This window comes from Rhineura floridana, chromosome 5 (assembly GCF_030035675.1).
Source record: "Rhineura floridana isolate rRhiFlo1 chromosome 5, rRhiFlo1.hap2, whole genome shotgun sequence".
NCBI lineage: Eukaryota > Metazoa > Chordata > Lepidosauria > Squamata > Rhineuridae > Rhineura > Rhineura floridana.
The window spans coordinates 103,876,929-103,889,962 of record NC_084484.1 but is presented as its reverse complement, the minus strand read 5'-3'; the positions used below and the strand labels follow the sequence as shown (position 1 = coordinate 103,889,962).

At 44.0% G+C, this 13,034-nt stretch overlaps 1 protein-coding gene across 18 annotated transcripts in view; it reads right to left on the bottom strand.

The window, feature by feature from the left end:
* The window catches only part of TIAM1 (TIAM Rac1 associated GEF 1), a 229,617-nt gene that overhangs the window by 68,490 nt on the left and 148,093 nt on the right, over positions 1–13,034 (bottom strand). For 17 of the 18 annotated variants that reach the window (XM_061627834.1, XM_061627835.1, XM_061627833.1 and 14 more), the window contains one exon: positions 8,424–8,596. In XM_061627834.1, coding sequence (XP_061483818.1) covers positions 8,424–8,596 — 173 coding nt within the window. Of the gene's footprint in view, positions 1–6,974; positions 7,079–8,423; positions 8,597–13,034 lie in introns of those variants that run through there. The other variant, XM_061627851.1, reaches the window with a different exon arrangement.

The window sequence follows — 13,034 nt, the reverse complement described above, 5'->3', positions numbered from 1 at the left end:
TGTTTGGATGCAAGATAGCAAGAATAGGATTACAACAAAATATATCCTCTGGATGTACCAAAAAAAATTATTATTATTTTGAATTTGGTTAAATCAGTAGTTTCTACTGAATGTAGAGAATTGTAAACAAGAGGAAAACTGTCAAGGACTTCTACACTGAAAATTATAAACAGTAACAATGCCTTGTAAATGAATTTCCCGCTTACAGGTTATTTTAAATGTACATGAATTATATGGCCCATGGTATATTATTACTAGCTCAAATGATGTACATGCTTTAGCAATTCTCTGCATAACAAATCAAGCTTGTGGGTTACAAATCAAGGTTGTGGGCTGCAGTAACCTGCCAATTATTTCCATAATTATGTCCAATTGTTCTTCCCTCCCTGCTGTCCTCCCTCCCTCCCTGTTTTACCCTCAAAATCCTTTAGATTTAGAAGGGCTCCAGCACACTGCAAACAAAGTATTTTACAATTCAAAAGAAAAGAACCTACTAATTCATTCTTTGAAAAAAAACCCAAACCTTATTTTGTGCTCTTTCCCACAGGAAGGTTACAGGAAGACCTAAGCTGATGTCTCAGCATGGAACTTGCAATAAATAAGCCTCTATGTTGCCACAAAAGCCATGCACTCCATGTGACCTTTTAAGCCTCTATTACCTTTGTTTTCTGAGAATCAAGGTTTCCCCAAACAAAATACATCTGTAAGATTTTGCAGTGGTCTAAGCAGATCCAATTGGGGAGGGTCTTCATGGTCTATTGATGCTGTTTACATATGTCCCTGTACTTACTCCCTCTAGAAGTAAACCACTCCAGTTTGGAAAATGCACTTTACCCATGAGGGAAGAAAACATTTTTAAGGGAAATTATGGCACTGTCTTTTACTACATGTAAGAAAATAAGCATAAGGCAGATCGGTTATTTAAAAAAAAAGATGCACAGAAGGCAAAGGCACTCTGAGGCTGTAGCCCCTATGCCTTCAGAGAAGAGGACTGGTTTGTAAGAATCTTCTGTTTAAGTGTCAATGCAGAACAATAAAGTATAGCCCTATTCCTGTGTTACTTGCATGTAGGGCTTATCCATGTTGATGTTGTAATGGGGGCTGTAATTTTAATCCTGCCCTTGCCAGCAGGTCTTCTTTTTGCAACAATTAGATGCTGTGTGCATAGTCTGCAGAGATATTACAACGTGTGAGCCCGTGTTTGCATGTAGCAGCTCCATGAAATTGGGCTACAGTTTTCTGCAAAGAAATTTAAATGAGCGGAGAACCTACACATGGGGCTCACATGTTTGCCTGGGTTACTGTGTAAGAAATCTGTAATGGCAGATAAGTTTCTCTGAAAAATAGGTTGCCGGCCACTACTAATCTTCCCTGCAAGCACCCCAAGAATATCAGTGTGTGCTCCAGGGTGCATCCTCAGTTCATGAAGGCCAACAATGAAATCACTACACTCCACGTAAATTAGGTGCCAGTACCTTTCTCCAGAATCTTCTACAACACAGAGAGATCCTTGGCAGACAAATCAAGGGGTTCTGAAATGATAGCTAGTTTAGAAACCACTGACCTAGCCCAAACTATTTTTCTGTGAAAAACATCCTCTGGAGATGTATCTCATTTTTCCTCAAAGTAGCATTTTACGGTCTCCCTGGACAGCAGCAGGTTCTTTTTCCTCTATTCTTTGGGAGTGGGGGAAGAACAATACCATTCAGGGAAAATAATACTTTTGGGGGTGGGTGGAATACTATTACAGCTGGAAGCAGAGATCAAACAAAATCCTGAACGTAGTTGGGGAAATGTCATAGCTCTGTGGCACAACATCTGCTTTGCATGCAGGAAGTTCCAGGTAGGGCTGGGAAAGACCCCTGCCTGAAACCCTGGAGAGCCACTACCAGTCAGTTTAGACAATACTAAGTTAGCCAGACCAATAGTCTGCCTCAGTGTGAGGCAACTTTGTATGTACCTAGTTTGTACTGAGGACCATCGTTCTCTAACCTGACCTGCAGCAAAAATAATTATTAGTCTGTGTATTTTTCTCAGATCTACCCAGCCTTAAAGATATTAAATGCAGTTTTCTCACATCTTCCATAGATCCCAAATATTATTTCTTTGTGGAAGAAGACAGTGCCCCAAATATGTCACAACATAGTTACTGTTCTAAGATCCTCTGTGGTGCAGAGTGGTAAGTGGCGGTAACACAGCCGAAAGCTCTGCTCACGGTCGGAGTTCGATTCCAACGGAAGGAGGAAGTCGAATCTCCGGTAAAAGGGGTCAAGGTCCACTCAGCCTTCCATCCATCCGTGGTCGGTAAAATGAGTAGGGGGGAAAAGAAAGGCCGGGGACGGAACTGGCAATCCCACCCCATATATATGGTCTGCCTAGTAAACGTCGCAAGACGTCACCCTATGTCGGGAGGATGAGCTGGGCTCCTGGGGGGTTGTCAGAAGAGGATTCAAATGGCTGGCAGAGGGAGGAGGGAGGAACTTACCCTCTGTGGAGCGAAGCCGAAACAGAGGACATGCCAGAGATAGGGTCACCTAGCAACGGGGAGCCTGAGAGCCTTGAAGTTTTAGAATCCCCCCCAGACATTCCCAGGCCCTCCCTTCTCCGCAGCTCAGAGCAAGAGGGAGGGCTGATCACAGCAGAAAGGCGGAGAGATGGTTTACCCTCAGCTCCTCCTTTATCACCCATAGGGGAATCGGACACTTCAGAAGAGGAGGAGATGATACCTCCCCCCTCACCACGCACACGCAGACGGTTGAAAAGACAGGAGAGAAGGGGGGGAAGGCGGGCAGTACCTGAGGGGAAGTTAAGGAGGAGCGAAAGGTTGCGCGCCCGTTTAGCCCCTTCTTAAAGAACAGGCGGGAAGCAGCCCCTTGCTCTGTCAACTTTCTCCCAATGTCGCAGGACCTGTATCCCTGTATTGCTTCATGAGAAAGCGCAGTCTTTGTTGGACATTACTCTAATAAAACACGAATTAACTACAACCTCTGGTCTGGTTCCTGAGTCGCATCCTGGGCCTGACAGCTTGACACAGCCACCTAAATCACCCTCAATGCTCTCTTCACTTGACTGGGACAAGATGTCAAAGGGAACAGCGGGGGGGACGAACCCCACTTCTGAGACGGAAGAAGTGAAACTCTTGAGGACTAAGGTAGCTGAATTGCAGACGGATGTCCAAGCCCTGCTAGCAGCAGTCAAGGCGCTGAAGACGGATAATCAAACCTTGAAGGCCACGATAGACCAGTTGCAAACAGCCCCTCCAGCTGCCGCAGTAAAGGTTCCCATTGGATTGCCCCCAAAATACGCGGGACAAAGTGATCAGTTGGCAACTTTCGTGGCTCAATGTGAGTTATATCTGGATGTCAGGCACATGGAGTTTCCAGACGATGGGGCTAAAGTGGCCTTCGTGATTAGCCTCCTGGAGGGAGAAGCTGCAAAATGGGTGACTCCGTATCTCGTGAGAAAAGATACTGTCTTAAGAAGGTACAGAGGATTTATACAGGAGATGACCAAGATGTTCCAAGACCCGCAAAGAGCTGAAACAGTAGCGCGGCAACTAGGCGCTCTGAAGCAAGCTAAAGGGACTGTTTCCGAGTACACTAACGCTTTTAAAATTCTGTCCCAGGAAACTGGTTACAATGACGCCGCACTGATGTTTATGTACCGGAGTGGATTAAATGCTGAAATCCTGGATGAGTTGGCCAGGACCACCCCCCCCGCTGACCTACCAGGGCTCATCCGGCTATGCCTACAGATAGATCACCGGATGGAAGGAAGGCGCCTGGAAAGGAAGCAGGAGGTCCCGAGATACTCAGCCTCGGCATCTCGCAGCAAGACCCTTCCCTCTGCAGGAATGGCAGGTAATGCAGCTGAGGGACAGGGAGGGGCTAGGCCAAGACTGTCGGAAGAAGAAAAGGAAAGACGCCGCCGAGAACGTTTATGCTTTTATTGTGCAAAGCCGGGCCACGTGGCCAGAGACTGTGGACTAAAAGGGGGGAAAGCTGAGCCGTCGGGAAACTAGAACACCCAGTCCACGTGCAGGCCGGTGGACTGGGGGCAGCGTTGTATAAAGGCCTCCCAACGATCCAACCTCCCTCAAAGGGGGTGTTGGTCTTGCCTATTCGGATTACAACTTCCAGAGGAGTGGTGTTCAATTCCACTGCCTTAATTGACAGTGGAGCCTCCACAAATTTTATTGATGTAAAGTTAGTCAAGCATCATGGAATTTCCCGGTGGAAACTGAACACTCCCCTAGCTGTGGAGACTATCGATGGGAGACCCCTGAAGTCAGGAGGGGTGACACAAGCCACGGAGGAAGTGAAACTTCAAATCCCCGGGCACGAAGAGTTCATTTCGCTATACGTGTCAGATCTCTCGAACTTTGAGGTGATTCTGGGAATGCCCTGGCTAACAAAGCATGAACCCACAATAGGTTGGAAGGAGGCGGTGGTGTGGTTCACCTCACAGTATTGCCAGGAGAACTGTCAACCTGAAGGAATCAAGAACACCTTAGCGGGGGCAGTGCAAGAGATCGAGCAAGTGACCCTGCCGCCAAAGTATGAAGAATTCAAAGATGTGTTTGATGAAAAGGAGGCAGAGACTTAACCCCCCCACCGCCCTTACGACTGTGCGATTGATCTAGTGCCAGGAGCCAGCATTCCATCAGGGAGAATCTACTCTCTCACAGAGATTGAGAGGGAGGCCCTGAAGGAATTCCTGGATAAAAACCTGAGACGAGGATTCATACGCCCCTCACAATCCCCTGCTGGAGCGCCACTATTGTTTGTGAAAAAGAAGGGGGGGACTCAGACCCTGTAACGACTATCGCGCATTGAACCAGATCACCATCCCCAACAGCTACCCGCTGCCCCTGATCTCAGAGTTGTTGGACCGACTGCGCTCTGCAAAAATCTTCACGAAGTTGGATTTGAGAGGAGCGTACAATCTGATCAGGATGAAGCAGGGAGATGAATGGAAAACAGGGTTCTTGACCGCTTACGGACAGTATGAATACCTGGTCATGCCGTTCGGGCTTTGTGGAAGTCCAGGTATTTTTCAAAAATTCATGAATGACGTGTTTAGAGACTTGTTGGACACATATGTAATCTGTTACTTAGATGATATCCTGGTGTTCTCAAAGAACCAGGAAGACCACGACCAGCATGTGAAGACGGTGTTGCAGAGACTGAGAGAAAATCACCTGTATGCTAAATTAGAGAAATGTGGATTTGACCTCAAGTCTCTAGACTTCCTTGGATATCGAATCTCAGCGGAAGGCGTGGAGATGGACCCAGGGAAAGTAAGCTGTATATTGGACTGGGGCCAACCTGTCACCAAAAAGGATGTACAACGGTTTTTGGGGTTTGCCAATTATTACAGAAAGTTCATTCCAGGGTTTTCCAAATTGACAACTCCTCTGACTGACTGTTTAAGGGGAAAGAAGAAGTTTCAATGGACAGAGAATGCCACCCAGGCCTTTGAGGAGCTGAAGAGAAGGTTCGCTTCCGAGCCCATTCTGCACTTCGCTGACCCGACCCGCCCTTTCATCGTGGAAGCAGATGCTTCAGATTTTGCTATCGGGGGGGTCCTTCTGCAATTAGACCAAGAAGGAAAGGAGCTGCACCCCTGTGCGTACTTCTCTCGGAAGTTAAAGCCTGCAGAGAAGAATTACACAGTTTGGGAGAAGGAGCTGCTGGCATCAAGGACTCTTTTGAAAACTGGAGACAATACCTAGAGGGGGCCCCTCATCAGATCGAAGTGCACTCCGACCACAAGAACCTGGAAAGCCTCCAAACTGCCAGAAAGCTGAACTAGAGATAAATAAGATGGTCCCAGTTCTTCACCAGGTTTAACTTCAAGATCACTTACCAAGCCCAAGCCAAAACCAGAGAGCTGATGCCTTATCCAGACAGCCACAGTACAAAGAAAGTGAATCCAAGGACCAGCCTCAGTACGTGATCCCGCCAGAGAAATTAATGTTGGGATCATGCCAGTCTTCGTGGGAAGAGGAACTCAAAAAGGCACAACAAGAAGATGCAGACGTAATAAAATATGGGCAGGAGACGGGACAAAGTCAAGACTCAGAAGTAACCTTTCACTGGAGGAATGGACTATTATGGTTCAAAACAGCCAGATATGTGCCAGAAGGAGAATTAAGGCTCAGAATCCTACGCCAGTGCCATGATTCCATCACAGCGGGACACTTTGGGATTTACAAGACCATTCAGAACGTGGCCAAGGACTTCTGGTGGCCTAAAATGCGTAGGGATATTGAAAGCTATGTAAAGTCCTGTTGTGTCTGTCTGCGGACAAAAACACAAACAGGAAAACCAGCAGGACTGTTACAACCACTACCTGTCCCACATGAACCCTGGAAGGATCTCTCCATGGATTTTATAACTGATCTACCCAAATCCCAAGGAATGACAGCCGTTTTAGTCGTGGTAGATCTACTCACCAAAATGGCGCATTTCCTCCCTTGTGCAGGGGCCTTAGAGGCTAAGGAAATGGCCAGGTTATTCATCAAAGAAGTCTACCGACTGCATGGGTTGCCAAACAGTGTAGTCTCAGACCGAGGAACTCAGTTCACAGCCAAATTTTGGAGAGCAATGTGGAAACAGTTGCAGACGGAATTAAAACTCTCCTCCGCCCATCACCCCCAGACAGATGGGCAGACGGAACGCTTGAACGCCGTTTTGGAAAGATATTTACGAAGTTATGTGTCCTATCAACAGACTGACTGGGTATCATATTTGCATTTTGCAGAGTTCGCCTACAACAATTCTCTGCACTCCAGCACTCAACAAACCCCATTCTTCGCGAATTATGGATTCCATCCTAAAGTCTTTCCAAGCAGCTCAGAAGGAATGCTGGTACCGGCAGCTGAGGACTTCCTAAAAGAATTGCAAGCGGCGCAACAAACACTGAAACAGCAGTTAAACGAAGCCAAAACAGAGTACAAGCGAGTTGCTGACCTGCACAGGAAGGAGGGCCCCCCCCTTCAACCAGGAGACCAGGTATGGCTGTCCACCCGTTTCCTCCAGATGCCGGGCAAATGTAGAAAATTACAAGACAAAAGGGTGGGTCCTTTTGAAATAGAAACTCAAATTAATCCCGTGGCGTACCGGCTGAAGCTACCTGACACGTTTAAAATACATCCTGTGTTTCATCGATCCCTCTTGACGAAAGCTGCCCCTCCCAGTGAGCTGCGGCCGGAGGAGCCTCCTGGGTCCCCACTCCTGATAAATGAGCAGCTTGAGTTTGAAGTTGAGGAAATCTTGGATTCCAGGATCAGACGCCACAAGCTGCAGTATTTGATTCACTGGAAGGGCTATGGAGTGGCTACAGATCATGGGAAAATGCAGATGATGTGCATGCTCCAGAGTTAGTAAAACTTTTCCATCAACGTTTTCCTCACCGCCCCAAGCCAGACAGGGGGAGGGGGGCACAGCTTGAGAAGGGGGATGGTGTCGGGAGGATGAGCTGGGCTCCTGGGGGGTTGTCAGAAGAGGATTCAAATGGCTGGCAGAGGGAGGAGGGAGGAACTTACCCTCTGTGGAGCGAAGTCGAAACAGAGGACATGCCAGAGATAGGGTCGCCTAGGAACGGGGAGCCTGAGAGCCTTGAAGTTTTAGAATCCCCCCCAGACATTCCCAGGCCCTCCCTTCTCCGCAGCTCAGAGCAAGAGGGAGGGCTGATCACAGCAGAAAGGCGGAGAGATGGTTTACCCTCAGCTCCTCCTTTATCACCCATAGGGGAATCGGACACTTCAGAAGAGGAGGAGGTGATGCCTCCCCCCTCACCACGCACACACAGACGGTTGAAAAGACAGGAGAGAAGGGGGGGAAGGCGGGCAGTACCTGAGGGGGAGTTAAGGAGGAGCGAAAGGTTGCGCGCCCGTTTAGCCCCTTCTTAAAGAACAGGCGGGAAGCAGCCCCTTGCTCTGTCAACTTTCTCCCAATGTCGCAGGACCTGTATCCCTGTATTGCTTCATGAGAAAGCGCAGTCTTTGTTGGACATTACTCTAATAAAACACGAATTAACTACAACCTCTGGTCTGGTTCCTGAGTCGCATCCTGGGCCTGACACCCTAAGAATCGGAAACGACTCGCACTACAAGTGCGGGGACACCTTTACCTTTTTTAGTTACTGTTCTACATAACATAATCTGGTCTTGCTAAGAAACTAGGAACAGATTCTTATCAACTCTAAACTGAATAAAGTTGCAAAGCCATTTGGTTGCATCTCGACTCTGGAGTGTTTTGGATCCTGCTACATGAGCTAAGACCACCCACTGTTAAAATAATTAGGCAGCTAAACAATCAGGTGTAAAGGTACCATCTTTCAGCTGGTAGGGGGCCATTCAGGCATTTGCCTGATGGATGTGTGAAGAAGGAAAACAATTATGTAAGGACAGAACAAACCTGAAACAGAAATGCATCACCAAGGGAATTGCTGAGGCAGAAAACATAGTCTTTCTTTGGGTGCTCAGGCACTGCTTGCACTATGCTGTTTTCCACCCAGACGGCATGTTTTGGGATGCTGTTGTGGTCTATTCCAGATCTGCCATCACTTTCATAGAAGAATAAAGTGCACCCTTAAGAAAAACAGCAAATTATTAGCAAACTGCACACCTGAACAAGATAATATTGCAGCTCTTCAGTAGCAGAGACAGCCAGTGTGGCATAGTGGTTAATGTGTTGGACTACGACCTGGGAGACCAGGGTTCGAATCCCCACACAGCCATGAAGCTCACTGGGTGACCTTGGGCCAGTCACCGCCTCTCAGCCTCAGAGGAAGGCAATGGTAAACCACCTCTGAATACCGCTTACCATGAAAACCCTGTTCATAGGGTCGCCCATAAGTCGGAATCAACTTGAAGGCAGTCCATTATTATTATTATTATTCAGTAGCAGAAAGCTTCATGATCACAAGCTATAAAATGTCAATATTAGGAACAATAAAAATACCAGAATTAAAATCAACACACATGGAACCTGCAACAATATGTTGAATGATGGAGTGCTACTGTTCACTGTTCCATTCTCCCAAACATGCCCTCCCCCATGATATGCTATTCCATTCCTCCTCCCCCTGGTTTTCCATCCCCACCCCCAACAGTCAATCAACATTTTGTGGCCACTAAGCATGCTCATTTCTTATTGGACTGTCCTCGCCCCCCCCGTCTTGTGGGTGGGTGGTGCTGTTTTGGCTACATAAGAAATAGCACTCACAGCCTGAACAACAGAAAGAGAGGGAATGGTGATGTACTATGCCAGAAAAAGAATGTTTTAATATGATATTTTGCATAAGCAATTTATAATCTGTCTGCCAGGAGACTGTTTGTGACTATTTTCCACACCTTTTGGGTTTCTCTATGTGGTCTCATTCTCAGGAGCACTCAGATGGCTGAAATCCTTTAACCAACTACTCATCTGTACAGAATGCTCAGAACAAATATATTTTAAGCAGATAATGCTAAACATCTTTGTGTCAACTAGTTGCTAAAAAGTTGCAGTCCTTTAAACCTGATATCGGTCTTCAGATAATACATATTTTTTCCCCAAGCATAGGTTCAAAACTTGAATCAAAAATAAAATAAAAAATCTTTCTCTGGCCGGACTGTGCTGCTCTCTAACACGGTAACATTATAACTAACCTAGATTATAATAAAACTAGAACATATATTACCCTTCCCCTGCACCAATACTTTGTGAGGTCTGGATTGGTTCATGTGCAACCCTTAAAAGTGTTCTTGTTTGACTCAAAAGCAAATTTGAGACCCTAGGAACTTATTTTAGATATACCATTTCTAGTTCTGATGGTGGAAGAGCATGACAACAATAGTACAACAATCTACAAGCAAGTCCACCACACAGAAGCAAACACACTGCTGCTGTAATGTATGAATTAATCCTAAACAGAAGGGGCTCTGGAAAGCTACCACAGGGCCCTGACTCCACAACTGAAGGAACTTTATGCTTGTCCTATCACATTTTCTAAATTCATATGCTCTTTACTGCTGATAGTCACAAGAGTTTAGCTCAATCTATTTAAAGTCTGAATCAGGTTCATTCTTCAGTGGATCCATGGTGGACTAGCCTTATAAACTCAGGTCCTCCCAAGTGGGCTGTCAGGGTTAAAGGCAGGTCTAACAGCAAATTTTTTAAAGTCACAAACTAATATTAAGAGGCAGTAAAACCAGTTCCTAAGGGGAAATAGATCTGAAACTGATTAACTTTCCTGATTTAAAGCCTAAAATAAAACTGATGCCAGTTTCAATATTTTATAGAATGTAAGAAAGTGAAAAACAATCAGTGTGTAATATTTTAAAATAACTCGTTAAAGAGGAACAAATTTATTATTGTTTTTGTGGACTATAACCCACTTGTCAGATGCATAAAGTGATATGCAGAGTTGCATTTTTACATACTGACCCATATTCATGTTAGTCTTTCTCCATCTGCACATTGCTCTATTGATTTCCATAAATCAAAAAAAATATTGGGGAGTTAGCATGCAAGAGCACTGATGCCTAAAACAATGCCAGAAACATTTCTGGCACTGTTTTAGGTATCAATGCTCTTGCATGCTAACTCCCCAATATTTTTTTTGATTTATGGAAATCAATAGAGCAATGTGCAGATGGAGAAAGACTAACATGAATATGGGTCAATCTGTCTTTGACATCACTTTTACATGTTTACTTTTATACATCTAATTGTGTAAAACATGTTCTATCTTGGGAGCCACTGCAAGTAGATAAAGTTCAATTTTTTATAATGAACTGCCAATTTCTGAAAATTTAGGCCTGATTAGAGATGTGAAGGCCCAGAAAAAAACCAGGAAGATTCAGGGGAAAAGTTTTTTTTTCCCCGAAGCTGTTTTTGTTTTGTTTTTACAAAAAATTGGAAAAATTGGAAAAAATGAAGAAAAATGAATTATGGAATGTTTTATTTTAGCATGATGAATAAAATGTTTCATTGAATCTTGGTTCCTCCCTTTTTCTCAGTTCTTTTTATGGGAATGGATGCTTTATGTCTGCTTGACACTGTGGAGGACTAGGGGAGACATAAATAGTTTTCTTTGTTATAAATGATCATGGTTTCTTCTGTTTTTTTAAAAATTGTTTTTTGCCTGCTCCTCCTAAACTGGCAAAACGAAAGAGGTTCCTTACAGTTCAGGTGTTCCTTACCATTCAGTATCTTGTAGATCCATTTATTACAAAAAAAAGTTAAAAAAAATAAAAAGTAAATTCAATTTGTAATAATTGTTTGAATAAAATTTACTTTTAATATACAAAATGTGATAATTTTATGCCAAACCAACTTGTACATAATTACATTTTATGTTCCTGAAGTAGCAAACTGACTTTCAATCTGTAAAAAGTGCTAATACTGAATTTTTTCAATTTTTCTGAAAATTTCCATTTTTTTCTGGATAAAAATGGGGGAAATGGTTTTTCCCCCCATGGCTTCAAAATTTCTGGAAATCTTAGATCTCTAGGCCTGATCTCCCCTTAACTGAAAAAAGAGACAAAAAAAACACCACAAGGTTTCCATGTTGTTAGAACATTCTAGCTGTCGATCAATCTGTTATCAATACAGAAACAGTTGTTTTTAGTTAAGGTACAGTTGTAAAATTTGGAAGGATGTAATTTAGGCTGCAACCCTACACTTACTTATCTACACCACTGAACTCAGTGGAATTTGTTTTGAGTAGATATGTACAGGATTGCTCTGAAAGTGTTTGCATTTTATCACGTAAATTTAAAAAAATAATTTTAGTTTCCTCATGCAAAATTCTTATTGTTTTTTTTAAAATCTACATTGCTTTCTTTCTAATCCACAGTTACCATGTTAACCTGACTTGCGGATAAAATATTTTCAGCAAAAAGTACTTTTCAGCAAGACACAGCAGATGTTAACTTCAAAGCCTAAATACTAAACATTATTAAGCCTCAGTAATCCAAGAAACAAACACCCCATGTAAGGCACACTTTAAAGTAACACCTCTTTTATGTTCATCCTTCCCCTTTCTTGGTCCAGATGGCTCTTTGTTTATTTGTACCACCATCATACTGTCCCATCATGCTGCCTCCACGAGGATGATTATGGCCTCCTCCTTTGCTCAGTCAGCCATGGTCTGATCTATTTCTCTGACCTCAGTTGAAATGCAACATTATATACATTCATCTCCTATAAACTGCTGCTCCAGGCAATGCTCATTACCAAAAAGAATAATAGTGAAATCATAAGGCCCACCCTTTATTCTTTGGACTCAGCAAGTAACCTTCCAGTCTTTTGTGGCCTTTCAGAACAATAACACACAGAACTTGGTCGCAATGTGGCTTTCCCTTTTGCTGTTTTGGGCAGGATTCCATTTTTACTTTGTTCTCAACTGTTTTATAGATAGGATAATTGTATAGATAATTTGGAAGAAATCCTCCCCATACATGTCAAGGTGACCTATTCAGTTAGGAGCTTCTTCCTCAGCTTTCTCAGCCTCCTGAGGGGAGTACAGGTATGGTGTGGGTCAGATATGTGGATCCTACTCTACTATTTCCAAGCCATAACATTTTCAGTCAGAAGCTCCATCTCAAGCTACAGCAGAGGGCTTTTATGGGGAAGCAAAACCAACACTGCAGAAAGAATCCATACATTTCATGTAAGCAGATTCAGAACCATCTCACCTATGCTACACTTGCCTGACACATTAGCCATATATGAAGAGCCAAGCGGCTAGCCCAACCTGTCACCCTGGAAGTAGGTGCACGTTGGAAACAAGGGAGAACAGAAGCAGGAATAGAAATGGAATCTAAAATTGTTGTCGTAGGCAAACTTGTTTGGAAATAACCAGCATGGCTTGTTGTAACTTGTAACTAGTGGGATTTATTACCAAGTAAATTTGTTTAGGACTGAGGTATAAGGTCTCAAGTCTCAGAGCTACTAATTATTTGCCTTACCATTTGGTATGTCAAATACACAGGTAAGATTCTTGCTTTAATTACCTTGTCACAGATCTAATAACTCACT